The 15,528-nt window shown below is 43.8% G+C and overlaps 1 protein-coding gene across 1 annotated transcript in view; it reads right to left on the bottom strand.

Annotated features, from left to right (window-relative positions):
* The window catches only part of EPHA5 (EPH receptor A5), a 208,058-nt gene that overhangs the window by 22,810 nt on the left and 169,720 nt on the right, over positions 1-15,528 (bottom strand). The window contains 6 exon segments of the mRNA XM_068403694.1: positions 1,646-1,834; positions 1,837-1,857; positions 2,667-2,728; positions 7,147-7,332; positions 8,364-8,489; positions 9,911-9,978. Of these exon segments, the coding sequence (XP_068259795.1) occupies positions 1,646-1,834; positions 1,837-1,857; positions 2,667-2,728; positions 7,147-7,332; positions 8,364-8,489; positions 9,911-9,978 (652 nt within the window).

Below are 15,528 nucleotides of genomic sequence, written 5' to 3'. Positions count from 1 at the left end.
GGGGCCCCTTTCCACATTATCTCATCCCATAAGCATTTGTAGGCTGCCTACTAATTGGCTGTCCTGAAGGTTTGTTGTTTGAATGCTGGGACACGTATAGGATCAACATCTCAATTATGTTGCACGGATTGGTAGGGGAATAGAGTTCCTCAGTTTCTGAGAGTGAGCCGGGGAGGAACAGACAGCTCTGAAGCCGAGGAAGACTTTGATCTAATGAGGGCTTCATGCAAATTTCTGTGGAAGTAATGCCCTTTTTTCCTTTTTTTTTTTTTTTTTTTAATGCAGTACCAATCCTGCAGAGAGATCTGTGTAGCGGGTGCAGAAATCTGTGTGTGCGAAGACCAGCCTGCTTGGCTCTGCTGTGGGACTGAAAATGACGCTACAGCTGTCAAATGTGCTTTGCTGTTTCCTTTTCCCCTTTCTACCATTTTAGAAATCAAACTTCAGACCAGCTCTGAGAATGAAGAGGGGAGGGAAAGGGGAGTTTGGATTAAGCTATACTTTTCTCATTGGGTTTAAAGAGTTGTCACCCTTGATTTATATCAAAATATATTTCACTGTGAAGTCCCTTCCTCTCAGTGTTGAGCTAAATATTGAAGGTCTCCCTGAATGCCCCCTAACAGTGTTTGTTATTGGAAAAAGGTAGAATTTGGAACACATTTTCAAAGCAAATTTTAAAAAGTCCCTTCTTCCAACAATTATTTATTCATAGGCTTATCAGCGCATGCCTTAAGTGAGGGGCCAGATTCTCAGCAGTGCCAATTAGCACATGGCAGCACGATGCAGCCGCAGCAGGGCTGGCCGAGAGCCCTCCAGCCTGCAGGGAGGCTCCAGTCCAGCCGTGCACCAAGTCCCGTCGCGGAGCCGTGACTGCCAAGAGCTGAAAGGCCCTTTCCAGATCTCCACAGGAACTGGGAACATGACCCAGACAGCTCCCACCACCCTTGGAAAAACATGCTAACAGGATATGTCCAGGCGCGCCAATCACTGCCATGAATACTGGAGGCTCTCTCCAAGCCTCTGCTGCTAAGGGTGGGTCCTGTCCACCCCCTCTCCGCAGCACTGGGGCCACGTGACATCGCTCTGGGATGGGTGGATTGATACCCTGAAAGGATGGATCAAGGATGGAAAGGGGCAGAGCACTGAGGCTGGAGCAGCTCTTTCTCAGGTTGGGGGAATTTACCCTCAACATGGTAATGTGCGTCATTTGCAACAGGCATTACACACTTACCAATGCTTTAGAAGGGTCAAATTTTCCAGAACACCATGGCTTACATCTCTGCACAGATGCCTAAGCAAAGGACTTGCTCTTGCTCTTTCCTCCCTTTGGTATTCACCAAAGAGCACGGAATAGACCTGGGAGCACAGCACCTTTGCAAAGTTTGCTATTTGACTCAGGTACCCAACATGAACTTAAAATTTATTAGGTAAGTTCTGCCTTATTTGGCCATCCCCACTACAAAGTTACAGGCATTTGCAAAATTAATATGATAACAATTAACTGGTAACATCTGGCCAAAACCTTGTGCACAGTTTAGAGGCTCTGGATTTGTAGGAACCTCTTTGCTGGCGAACTTGAACACCAAAATGCAGCAGGGAATGCATTTTTCTTGAGCTCAATCAGTTCGGTATCCTCATAACTCACCCTGGTTGTGTATGCTGCTTCAGGGTCATCTTCTAGCACTCTGGAGAGGCCAAAGTCTGATACCTTGCAGACTAAGTTGCTGTTGATTAGGATATTCCTGGCGGCCAGATCTCTGTGTACGTAACCCATGTCAGACAGGTACTTCATTCCTGACGCGATGCCTCGCAGCATCCCGACCAGTTGATATGACCCGTGAACTGCCCATCGTTCTTCTGCAAAAGGAAGGAGACATTTGATCAGCTGAAAGTCTCTGCACCCTCAGCATTGCGTGTGCATGAATAAAAATGCAAAGGCAAGTCTCCAGGGAACTAAACCAGGGAAATTAATAATTCATTACTCTCATGCTCTGACCATGAAGCTTTTCAAAGTTTCACTGTTTGGATTAGGATCTCTAGAGGACAAAGCTAAGGGAATGTAGTAAAAACTGGCAATCAAGGAGGAGCTATTTCCACTGGTGACTGATAAAAAGACTGTGGACTGGAGTGAACACATGTAGTTATGTGTATAAAGGCCCAGGGTGGGCTGTCTCCGAGTCAGCCAACTGAATGGCACCAAGTAGCATGGAAATCCTACCTGCAGAGGTCCATGTGTGATATTTGGGGGTAGGGGCTTCTTCTCCATGTTGCCACACCACATTTCTAACCAGTTCCCCTATCCTCCCCTTCTCTAGCTCTTACGTTTCATGGAAAAACTCTGACAAGTCTGGGGTTTGCCATGATGCAGTGTGGATGTGCTCTTGAAACATATCAAATTTTGCAGGATAAGTTAATCATTTCCATGCAGCAGACTGCGTTCTAAAATAAACATAATATCCTCCAATTTATTCTTATCTGTTTGTATCAATGCACAAACCAGGTCCTTCATGATGCTGTATAAATATAGATCAAACAGACAACTGAGCTTCCAGACAGCATCAATAGCTGGACCAGCACCCAGCAAACATTTTCATTGATATTAACCGTCTGCAATGAACCCAAACTTTAGCAAAGGTTAAACTCTGGAAAAAGGATCTAAGTATTACCTTTAAAAATGTATCCAGAGAACCGTTCTCCATGTATTCAGTAACTATCATTACTGGTTTGCCTAGAAAAAAAAGTGCATGAGTTTGTTAGCAATTTATTTAAAAAACATGAACAATAATGAAGTCTTTTCATAATGCACCTGAATGTGAATATACAGCCACGCAACAGTAAATCTACACTGAGACACTGCTGTCCCAGCAGGATGACAATAGTTTTTGCCAGAATATATGTAGAAATAGGGGAATTGAGGAGGAGGGGATGAAAAAGTAAACCCATATTATGGGTGTGGTACCAAGCCCTAGAGTGTTTAGATGATGTTTGAGAAAGAGGTTGCAAGCTGAACCCAAGCAACCTATGCACAGTCTTCTCCTCATCTCCATGAACAAGTTGAAAGCTTGCAGAGGCCAAATTGCACACAGCAACCTCTTCGGACTCTTCCCTATAGCTTCAACACCCTGAAGTAACAATGGGAGCCCAACAGGAGCAAGCAGGATGATGTGAATTATCTGTCTGAGCTTGCTAGCCACCAAAACCAAGACCAGAAAAGGCTGGGATTACATCCCTTGTAATTCAAGTAATCCCATGTGACTACCCTTGTAAACACATCTGGAAGTAAGCAAAGGAATATTTATGCTGCAGAACAAAAGTGAGTTAAGTATGGAATGAGTGCGAGTAGAAGACAAAATAAAAGTTCTTAACAAAGACCTGGTCTATTGTTGACAGGAATAATAATGTTTTCCCAAATCCATTTGATTAATTTTCATGCCCGAGTCATTTTAATGGTAATTATATATAGTTTTTGCTCAGTTGTTATATCTAATTTCTCACCAGCTTGCCACAACGACATAGCAATAATTAATGTGGTGTGCTCCAGCCCTCGTAAATTCAATGAAATCTTATAAGAACACGTAAATTATTTTTTATTTAAATCAATTTCCATTAGCTAGCATGAAGCACAGACAAAAGAGGAGCTGTCAATTATTTGTAAAGTGCACTATAAATGTCTTTCATTGGATTGACAAACAAGAGCTGCTGTGTGTCATAACGTGCATGAAGGCAAATGCTCCTAAAAATCAGCGCATATTCTACCATTTAGACTGATCTTAATCTTCCCACTTTCCCATTACCTTAACTATTTGCCTAATTTACTGCTTAATTATCTACATAATAAAGGTAATTGTGAACATGTCAATCAAAACACTCATTGTTGTGCAGATACTACCTTCGCAGTGTGAGGGACCTGCACTGCTTCAATTCTTTTGAGTTAATATCACAGCTATTGCCTGAGCTCAAAGCTTGACAGAAGTATTACTTTTGATATGAGAAATGCACCTCGGGGCCATGAAAAATATCGTTGAGTCCCAAACAAAATAATGGACTCCATCTTCAAGGATGACAACTGTCTGTGTATGCACAACATGGGCTGCATGCAGGATGGAGGAGAGATCACGGGTGATGTTGCTATAGGTTGGCAAACACATCAGTGGCTATGCAGGGAAGGAAAATCCCACATATATATCTTTTTCTTTTATTATTTTTTGTTTTCAAACACTAAACTCCCAACTGTAGCACGGGGTCTCTTATTTCTGACACGTTTCAAGGTAGCGTTGCAGCAAGACTGGCATCTCGTTACGCCACCACCCTGGGGGACCTCCTTCAGGCTCCTGCCTTTGGTTGCCATCAGAGAAAAGAAAATAAGATTTCTGGCACACTTATGTTTCACTATCTGACTGCTGCAGATTGACAGTAATCATGGAATAAATTAGCCCCATATCCAAAAACATGGAAATACAGACACAAATAGAGTAACTTTCAACAAAGTAAATTAAAAGTAAACATTGGCCCTTCTAAAGCGTTGGGCTGATTCTCCGTGTCAGCAGGGCTCCCTCCCACTGGCATTACGGGGCCATACAATATGTGTAGATGTCACTCATATCAATGTGCTAATGCAACGTGCACACCATCAGCACAACCAAACAGGATGTGAATGCAAACAGGACTGTCATTACCTTTGTAAAGCAGAAATAGCTAAGGGCTTGTCTGCATAGGGACAATGAAGACGATTAATCCAAATTAACTAAGGTGTGCATTTGAACTAGATTAGTCAAATGGTATTAAGCTGCTGTGCAGATATTCTCATTCAGAATTAAAAATGGCCTAATTCAATTTAACTTAATTTACTTCCAAAGTAAATCATGATGCAGCAAAGACATTTTACCCTAAAGATCTGAATCTATGATAGGCCACACTGAAGAGAAAAAGAAGTTAAAAAATACTTCGAGATAGCAGCATAGTTTGGGATTCATAAAGGTTGTTTTGGCCCATTTAAAAGAAAAGAAAAAAGCTGGGAAGATGCTCCAGATGCCCAATGGAAAAAATTTTGAGTGCAGTAAACAAGAATTTACTGAGCTAATGAGGAGCTCAGGGTACACATACCCCCCTGCATCCAAACTCCAGTTGCTCCCAGTTCAATTTAGAAGCAAAGCTCACAGTGTTTCCATGGCCTTTGGAACCAATGGCCACTTTATATAAAAGGCAGCTTACTAGGGAGGCACACTGTCTCAAAAGTGGGATTCCCACCCATTCCCTGAGACCCGGACAGCCAGAAAGACTCAAGCCCGTGGCAGCAGCAGCAGCTTTTGTGGATGTATAATTGTCACTCACTTCCTGTCCAATATCCCACATCCCTGCAGGGATAGAAATAGGAGCTTTTATGTATTAAGGGCTACACAAGGTCATCCTGAGAGATTTTGATATTTATTCAATTTTTGGGAGAAACCTATCTTGGTTATTTTTTTTCTTTTCCTAAAAGTTTTAGGAAATGAAATTTCACGGGAAAAAAGGAAGCAAAGGCTGTTGATTGCAAAATAGCATTGATTTTGAGTAGGTTATCAGGATACGAACAGGACAAACAGCTGGTATCTCTGTACCTTCTCTACTGCAGCTCTGAAAAAGAACTAATTTTGGAGATGCTGTCTCTAATGAATGACAAATGGTACTAACAGCAGCCACATGGCCCCAGACGCAGGCATTTGAACGATAGTAGCTAAGCTCTGACATTACCAATCACGAAGACAAGAGGAGAGACAGTCATTCACAGTTGTGAGGCTGGTGCTTCTTCAGCTAGCAAAAACTTTCCAAAACACCTAAAACATATCTTAAAATAAAGGAGTAGTTGTTTTCAACAAAAAAAAACCCTTGATGTAAATAATGTAGATCCTCCAAGGCTTTAAAATGGAAAATTAACAACACCTCTGCACCTTTCCCACAGCCTCAGCACAGCACGAACAGCCAGAGAGACTTGGGCTGGACACGTTCGGATGTGCCGTCCCTTCCTCTGCCCTTATCTTTAGTGCATATAGTAATTTGGAGAAGAACTGGGCTGGGAAAGTTATGGAAGGTTATTTTGTGAACTGAGCAGTCAGACCTCAGTAACTCTCATGCTGGGATGTTTTGCCAGCCATTTCACATCTTCTCCAAGCCCTCAACCCCCTTCATAATCTATATGCCAGCACCAGGGGCAACTATTACTATGGGCATCACTAGCAGATGCCAGAGGGAGCTTGCCTTAATCATGATTTTATACAGTCCTGTTGTCTTCAGCTACACTCCTGTTCCTCTTCCCTGCTTCTGGAAAGCAAGACTTCAGCTAACTTCTTGCGTTGCTCACATCCCGTGTGAGTGATCACAAGGCTCAGCACTACCCTCCTGTGGGCTTTGCTTCAGTGGTTTCTCAAAATATGATAGCTGGAAATCATCAGGGATTGTGGTTTTGGTTTCCCCCCCCCCCAGACTCTTGGTAGCAAAATCCTCCTTGTTTCCCTGCCAGGGAAATCGCTTCCCACTTCTTGGCACATCTTTGCTCACCCTGGGGCTCATGTGGTTTCAAAAGTAAACAAAGGCAGCAATAAGAAGTGAGCCTGCTCAAAAAACTTAGCGGGTGGCTCGGTATCACTGCGTTCAAAATGCTCTTGCATTTTGCAGGCAGTAGGTGCTGCTGAACTACTTGCAAGGCAGCAGTCAGGCAGCACACTCCACCGGCATTCAGACATGCCAGGCTTACTGCCATCTCCATCACCCCACCCACTGCCTGAGGCTGACCAGGCATATCATCTCCTATTTTGGTCTCATTTAATTTTGGGCCTTTGAAGAGGAGTTTTCTCTTAGCCCATGCCTATTATGCCCAGGTGAGGTAAGGTTTGCAGAGGGAGTTAACGTTTTTTATCATTTTAGCCATCATCTATCCATTCCAGATGGAAGAATGCTGAAATCCTTTGGGCAAAAACCCCCTTTACAATATTGGGAAACTTGTTCCTGGCTGAACCTACAAAGTGTGACATTTCAGGCAAGGGAAGTTCACTGTTTTTTGAGACATTATGAAAGGTGCAGTCAAAATGAGTTACCCAAGTCTTCCTCCCCTAACCAACTCTCCCATCAGCCAGAGTTCAAGGACAGCAGTCCACAGCAACTTGTACTTACTTTTTGTGACGACGCCTTCAAGGTGGATGATGTTGGGGTGGTCGAACTGCCCCATGATGCTTGCCTCTCCCAAGAAATCTCGCCTCTGTTTCTCTGTGTAGCCCACCTTCAGGGTTTTGATAGCCACCGGAAACTCACGCTTTCCCTGCAGCTTCAGCCGCCCACTGCAGACTTCCCCAAATTCACCTTCAGAGAAAACCCAGAAAGAACGGGATCACAGCACATCGAAGGAAGGCACAGTGCGTGTTCGTCTACAGCACGCAGCCCAGCCCCCATCGATAGCTGATCAAAAGCACGCAGGGCTGTCCTGCCTTCATGGATGTGGTAAGCTGAACATCACAGTCATGACCATCTCAAATAGCTGGCATACCACAAGCCAAGTAATTCACAAGCACCAGAAAACTAGAAAGAAAAATGTAATTTTCCTATATTTAAAGAGCTATGCTCTATATTCCATTGGGCTTTTTCCTCATTTCATGTTTTTGTCTACTAGATGGAAGAGTCCTGTCACATCCTATATCATCACCCTGTGTAGATAGGTGTAAAACACAAGCCACTTGCTTCTTAACCTTCCTTTGGTAAGTTAAATAGATGGAATGCTGTCAGCCTTTCACAGCAACATATATTTTTATAGACTATAAACGCTTTCTGATTTTATGACCACCTTTTTAAAAAGTAACCCAAATGGATTTTTTTTTCTGGTGAACAGTAAATTACCTCCAAAAACACAATTTCAGAGGACAGAAAATATTCCTAAGGTTGGATGCAAGTCCAAACAAACAGCTTAACTGGAAAGAAAATAGGAGTTTCTTCTTTTAAGCAAGGAAGTTAAAAGCTTTGGACTTTGGTTTGTGCTTTTTTTCTCTCCTAGATGACTTCTTATTCTTAACTTTTGCTTTGAGACTGACCTCAATGGGGGAGGAGAAAAAGGCTAAATGGTAAAAAGAACCTGAAAATTAAGTGACTCATTTCCCTTAGCCTCCATCAAAATAACTCAGCTTGGTCCAAACTCGACTATTTTCTGTCATTTTCAGTTCAGTCCCTGCACTTCAAAACCACAGACAATGACAGGTTTGTCCCAAACTTCATCTGGAACATGCTCCCCATCACTTTCAGGGTACCTAACAGCACCAATATTTCAAGGCCCTTGCCAGATCTCTCATGTTAAGAAAGCCAACTCTCCACGCTGCTAAGGGTCATGAAATGCATTTCCATACCAGCTCCAATAACTCTTTCAATGGTTATGCATGAAGCTTCAATTTCCTTAGCAAACTCATGGACGGCTTGATTAGGGTCCTCGTAGGTGTGGGGATCAATGTAGGTCCTTACTCCAGGCAGCTTAACTGCAAACACAAATTAAGAGCATTAGCAGCACATGGCATGACAGAAGATACACTCGTGTCCCTTGCACTCTGCTTTGCTGGAAAACATTGCAGCAGGGAAACCTATTTCTATGGGAAAAATGAATAGCATTCTTGGAAAATTACATTTACTTTATATGTGATACACGTGCCACTTTATCACATTTAGAAAACCACATGATAGTGCTCAGCTGGAACAATGCACAGCTAAAAATCCCTCTCGGTGCTGCGTAATGGGTTGGTCTGGGGTCTAGTGCAAAAGGGTCCCATTCTGGATCTGGAAAGGGTACACCAGAAGGAAAAGTACAAAAAGGAAAATGTTAAGGGAACAACTTGCAAAGCAAGTTGGATAGATGGGCGTTGATGGAGAGCTGCAATAAATTATGCCCTACCAGTCATGTATTAGCTAACCAATGGGCCACATTATTTCAGATGGAGTTACTGAGATTTAAACGAACTGAGTATTTGCAGTACAAAGCCTGTGGGTTGTACCAGTATAAATATAATCAACAGCAGGCTTTTTCTCCAGGACTTGAGAGGGGAAAAAGTATTTTCATTATCCATATTATAAGTTTGTTTTGACAATCATTAAGGCTACTCACATGAAGAACTACTCATCAGTCTAATAAGACAGCTACATTACACTGTGGCTCTTAATTGATTTGCTTCCCACTGCCTTCATTACATAGCACTAATGGAAATTTGACTTTCACTCAAGATGCGTTTGCCTTTTCCACCCCAAAAGGCACCTCGCTGTTACCCATCCCCAGATCCCACAGCACTTGACGAAGGAATGCTTTTCAAGCACTGGCTTTGGCTGTACGGAAGGACGGATAGTAACCACGAGATGTACTTTCTACCACCACTGCAGAGGTTCTTTGTATATAAGGGCATTAACGTGGCATTTCTGAAAGCTTCCTAGGAGCAAGAAATAGGCATTATTCCTCAACGCCTCTGCAGAGGCATCCAAGGCAAAGAGTAGCTGTGGGCTTGGTGCTCACAGCTAGCTGGGGTGGAGCAAGGGTTTCAAACAGGTATTCTGGACTGACACATCCAGACCACAAAAATGTACAGTTATGTGCTGACTAGGCAAAATTAATAGCACCTTGGGTCACACAGCAAAGACAGAGGAACAGGACAAAATGGCTTGCTGGAGACATCTGCTGCAAACGTACAGCTGTGAATAGCTGGGCACATATAAGGACTGTTCAAACGTTCAGTTCTCCATGGGGCTTAGAGCAGGGGCAGGTGAGGACTTACTGAATAACAGAACAAACAATTCTTTTGTGAATTACCAGCAAAAACTAGATTTTTTTTTTTAAAAAAAACAAACCCTCTCAGTTGTATTTCTTATTACCACAGAGAGCCAAAACCACATATATATGTGTTCTATCTTTACTCACTGTGGCCATTATGAAAATGCATCTTTTCTTCTTCTGGATCTTGTTTAGCCTTGCTATAACCACATCGCCTGGAAAAAAAAAACAAACGGAAGAGTGTTTTTGTCTTTGGTATGGCAGAACCCCACTCTTTACTTCAAATCACGCAAAGCACAAAAACCCAGAGTAGCGACGAATCCAACCTCTCTAGTGGCTGTATTGCTGCTGCCCCAGTTTTAGCTCATCAAACTACTTGCAATTTCCCTAACGGGATTCAGGGCCCAAGGCCCACTGATTTTCAATTGGACCTGTGTTTCCAAATCCCACAGATGCTTCTGAACAACTCCATTCTACCATACATCTAATTCATCTATTATTAAGAAGAAAAAAGGCAAGAACAGGAAGGATGACGTAAAGGGAATGAGATGTAACATTAGAATCGCAGAAGCAAGATCTCCTGGACTGCAGAGCTTTTGCAGGCACCATGTTGTAGGCATTGCATGCTCCCCTTCACTCACTGGCCATTTGCACAGAACTTTCAATTTTGATACTTTAGAAAACAGCCTTGTGTAAACATTGACACTTTATAAACATGCAAAATCATGGCTTAAAAAAACAAAACCTGTTGCCTCATTGCCTTCAAGGGTCTCGTCTCCTGTGTATTCCTGGCTCTGAAGGGGTTTCCTGCACATCTCCTGTCTTTACGCAGGGGAGCGTAAATTCATGTTCCATTCATGCAACCCCCTCTGCCCAGCAGAAATAACAATGGAAGAAGGCACACAGTCATTGCCTGACCTATCTTGCTCCCACATTAGCAGCAGGCAGTGCAAGGATGCTGCTGAATCCTACCATGGAGTTGCAACCACAGCCATATGGGAGTCGCATCTCCCCCAGGGCATCCTCCTATTAGTCTTTGGCTGCTCTTCTCTGACTTGTCCCTCACTTTTCTTGCTGGTTCTCTAGGGGATGTTACTGCATTAACTGGCTACTTTGGTGGCATTCCTGAGACCTGCTTCACTTAGGCAACCACGTAGGAAGCCACAGGGTAACTGCATAGGCAAGGAGAACTGCTATATACACACATACATATACATTTAAAAATACGGGATGAGGTATGTATGATGCACATATATATGCCAGTCTTCCAAGGACCTAACATGGTAACTGGATGCAGGAACTGGATCATCCTTAAAGTAAACTGCTTGGACATGAGACAGAGGGACACTGCTTGGTAGAGTGAAAAACCTGCAACAGACAGCTGCAAGCCAGCCAGCACGCAGTGGGATCACTAGCTGGCACACCTCAAAGAAAGCCTCAGGTTACCAAGAAGGCACTTAAAGCTGAGAAATTTGGAGTCTTCTCTTCCATTGCCCATGATTTTTGAGATAGGGGGATGCAAGCACTCCAGCATCACTCACAGCAAGGAGGAGCATAAGATTAGCAGAAACAAAACTGCAATTTGGAGGAGGCAGTAATAGGCATCTGCACGAAACATGCCCTCAGCATGAAGTCCTATTACAGGGAACTGCTGTCTGCCTGGATGCAAGGGGCCAAGCAGCCTTTCAGCTATAGGGTTTTGGCACTGGATTTGTGAAATGATCACGATTACAAACAAAAGCCCCAACATGATGGGACACACACACCGCCACAGAGCTGGACACTGGAGGGAAAAGCAACATGAGTTCCCGGGGTTACTCCGGGGAAGAGGAGCAGGCACGCAAGCTTACCTTGGGGAGAAAGGGAGACCTGTGCCAAGGGGAGAGGAGGAAAAAACAGACTGCAAAGGTTGTGCAAGGACAGGAGAATGGATGGAGACAAGGTGCAGAAGACAAGGAGGGAGGCTGACAGATAGCCTGGGGGCACAGGCAGGGAGATAAACAGGTCACACTTGATAAACAGCCAGGCTATCCATGCAGGGCACGTTTTCAGCAGCAGCGACCAAGCTGAGACCATCACGGTCCGAATGCAAAATCCATGAGAGCAGCAATGAGGTGCCCGGAGACACGGCTCAGTTATCCACATGTTGGTGCTTGTTGCCTTGCTCTAGCAGTGCCATTTCCCGAGATGGGGTCCTGCCTAGTTAACTCAAAAACTAAGCACTAGATGTACACAGAGACCCTGGAAGTAAGGGTCATTCCAAAGTGCACTTTGGTGATCGCAATCCCTGGGTGAAAATGGATTCTTCTTCTTCATCATACTGCCTCCCTCTTTAAGTATATAAACTAGAGATATGAGTATCAGTATAAATTCCCACTTCTGGCAACCCCAATTCTTTCTGCTGCAAGTTGCCAAAAGTTACATCAGTTTTCCGCAGAAGTAATTTTCTGCATTGAGGTGTATAACTCAATTTTCCTCTTAAAAATACACAAATGTTTCAATTCATCCTTCTACCAAATGCACATATACAAGATTTCTTCTGTTCACCTTTTAGAGCAAACACCCGCATCTCTTCCTCAGGTTTGGAGTATTTCACCTATAAATAAGCTTTTCTAATGTTATCCTTTTTACTACCTGCATCTCCCGATTCTTCGACCATAAAGAGGGAGGAGAGAGAAATGCGGAACATGCCATCACTTGCGTCCAGTGATCCAAGCCCACCTTGATGCACAACAGTCCATGTTTTACTGCCCAGGGACACACTCAAAGGGCCAATGCAAACCAGTTGGCTCTGTCTGTCCCCCTCTCTCAAGCTGGGTGAGACATACAGCAGCACATATGAAATCAGGCTTTGAGACCCCCAAAGCACCGTTAAAACAAGACTCAACAAGACATGCCAAAGCGAAATGGCAGCTAGTGGACTGTGACTGTCAAACAATGGTCAGGCATCACTAACAAAGCTTGCTGCAAAACCTGCCTGTTGCAACCACTTGTACCCTTCGCATGCTCGCTCTCCTAAACCACTCAAGAGAAACAAGCCATGTACACGCTGACTGGGGCTAAACTGCACTTCTTCCCTCTTGATCTTTAGATGCTTTAAATAACACATACAAGCAGTTTTTTTCTCCTTTCTTCCCCAACTAAATCCCATAAAAATTTGCTACTTCAGGGTAACAGTCCTGATTCACTATGTGAATCTTACTGGCAGATAGAAGTACCTAAACATTGTGGCTTTGCAATATATTCTGGGGGAAGAAAAAGCTCCCACTTGCTTGTGAAATAATCCATTTCTGCATGTGCATTTGCTCTTAATATTTATTAGAAAAGCTGTGAGTCAAAAGCCTCCTGATGGAAGACTCATTCTCTAGTTTATTGTCATTGTACAAACCATAGATTTCCTATATCTTTTCTGTATCACGTACAGCAAAAGCATAAAGATCCTGACGCTCGCTTCATCTCCCACTGAGCTGGAGACACTCAGCCAAAGACCTAACGTAATTCAGCAGCACGCCTGAATCTCAACTCATTTACTCCTGCGGTGGATTTGTCCCAGTTTCTGTATCTAGAAAGCAGATGCCTTCCTTGCATAGCTCTGTGTTTTTCAATAAAAGTATCAGAGGAAAAAAAGCCCTGAGACTTTAAATATTCTTAAGGCGTCATGTCTTATTTAAAAACTACTTGCAGATTGGCAGGCAGCTTGTAAAATATTTATGAGGCAGATTATAAAAGTGAAGTTGTAAAATGATCCCTATATAGGTTTATAAAATATAAAATGGACAGGTAGAAAGATGAATAATCCAGCTGGGAAACCAAGGCCCACTGCCTTGCATGACAGAAGCCAATTCACGGAGAAAAATTCTTGAAGAAACGAGGCAGGAAGATGCTTGCTTTCCCTGGACTGATGGAGATACTTTGCATCTGACCCTGTGCTTTGGGGTGCCCTTACTGGGTGGGGTGTGTGGCCCCTCGGCCACCACAAAAAACACAGAACGCCCAAGGGGAAGGAGTTTCTGTCTCCCTAGCTGGGGCCACCACTCTGGTCACAACCCAGGCAGGATGCAGTCAGGGGACTGTGGAGTTGGACCTTGGACATCCAAGCCCTAGGCAGTGATGTGGGAGAGTCTGTATATACCTTTTTTTATAGGCATAGGCCAAAGTATTTCAGCACATAGCCAAGGCATTACTGGAAATGCACATGCGGACAGCATTTAGACATCCTCGATGAGGAAAGGGACCTCACCTTGCTAGATGCAGTCAGTACCATCGAATGGCTTGTACCCTGAAGCAGCATGCAATGTCCCACCCCAGTCCTGAAGAAGTTTATAAATGTATTTAATATCTTAAATATGAGATAAATGAACTCGGCGCACTTCTCTGAAATGGAGACAAAGTGCCACTCACTTTTCAGGGGTGAGACCTTCACTCAGAAGCACATCTTTTACAGTAAATCAACTTTGAGGAATGCATCCAACCCATCTCAAGCTGTCACTTTACAGGAGGTTTTCAAGGACCGCAAGGTTGTTGTTTACAAGAGGTCAGTGCTAATTTCAGGTTATTTATTCCAAGATGTTAAAGCAATAAGGCTGCACACATGTTGCAGGACAGGACTGTGTTCCACCCAGAGGAACAAACAAACGTGGATCCGTCCGTCTGGCCAAGATCCTGTCGCCTCAGCTCATGTGTGGAGACAATAACTTGTTCAGCAAATAGTTTTATCCTGGATAAACGACACTGACTGTGTCAGAGGCAGAGGCAAAAGTCTACCTCTAGGGATGTTGGTCCACACTCAGCATTTGCCTTCGCTGCTTGGAATCCTAGAATATATTCAGTATCACAAAACCAGGGAATACTCAAGGGACCAGTGTAAAATGAACAGCTTTTACACTGGAAGTTGTTTCCCATTTTTCTATTAACTTTCCTCCTGCTTTTTTGATGTCTATAATGAGTTACTTCCATTGCACTGGAACAAATTTTCACCTGGAGTACCTTGGAGCAATCCACGCAGGCTGGGAATTTGACTCATTCAACTCCTGTATCTACTGCCAGAGTCCTATAATTTGGAGAACGGGATCAAAAGAGCAGTAAAAGGTCTTGAGATGACAAGCTAAGACCTTCGGCTCAGTTCAAAGATACACTAGACAACTGGCCTGAGAGGAACCAGGGCAGGTTCCCTTCCTAAGGGCTGCAGGTTCACAGTCTTCTCAGTTGCTTTCCCAACCACTGCTGTCCTCCTTCACAGGGTGCAACCCTGCCTTCGACCTCTGATTAACTTGGACGCCTTACAAAGGAAGTCTCACAATTCCAGTGGTGGTATTTTTAGCCTTTAGTCTTCCCCTACCTTTGCACTGAATGACTCCCTGCTTTCCTAAACCACCGCCAGAACAATTAAAAATAATTTAAAACAAGATACTGTTTCCCCCTTACAGGAAGCTCCCTCTGAAGTGATCTCCATAAATCTCTCTAAAGAGGTTGTCATGCCTTCCCATAGCACAGCTGACAGCGTCCGTGCCTTGAAGTCACTTTTCCCATTTCCCCCTCCCCGCTAGCTGTCACATTAGTCTCTCCGCAGCTTAGAAGGAAACTTGCAGAGGGTGTTTTCTAGGTCAGCCAAGTTTTCCCTACGCGACTTTCTTCTTCATAGCCATCCAGTCCATTCACGGTCTCCTCTGAGAAGTATTTTCCATTGCTGCCACCCTCTGGTTGGGGGGCCTTGCTGAGGACTTTTGAAGCATGACTCCCAGTGAGGGACTGCTCATGCACTGGTG

Source organism: Nyctibius grandis, chromosome 6 (genome assembly GCF_013368605.1).
Source record: "Nyctibius grandis isolate bNycGra1 chromosome 6, bNycGra1.pri, whole genome shotgun sequence".
Lineage (NCBI taxonomy): Eukaryota > Metazoa > Chordata > Aves > Nyctibiiformes > Nyctibiidae > Nyctibius > Nyctibius grandis.
Note: the sequence above shows the minus strand (reverse complement) of the source record. Positions and strands in the feature narration are given on the sequence as shown.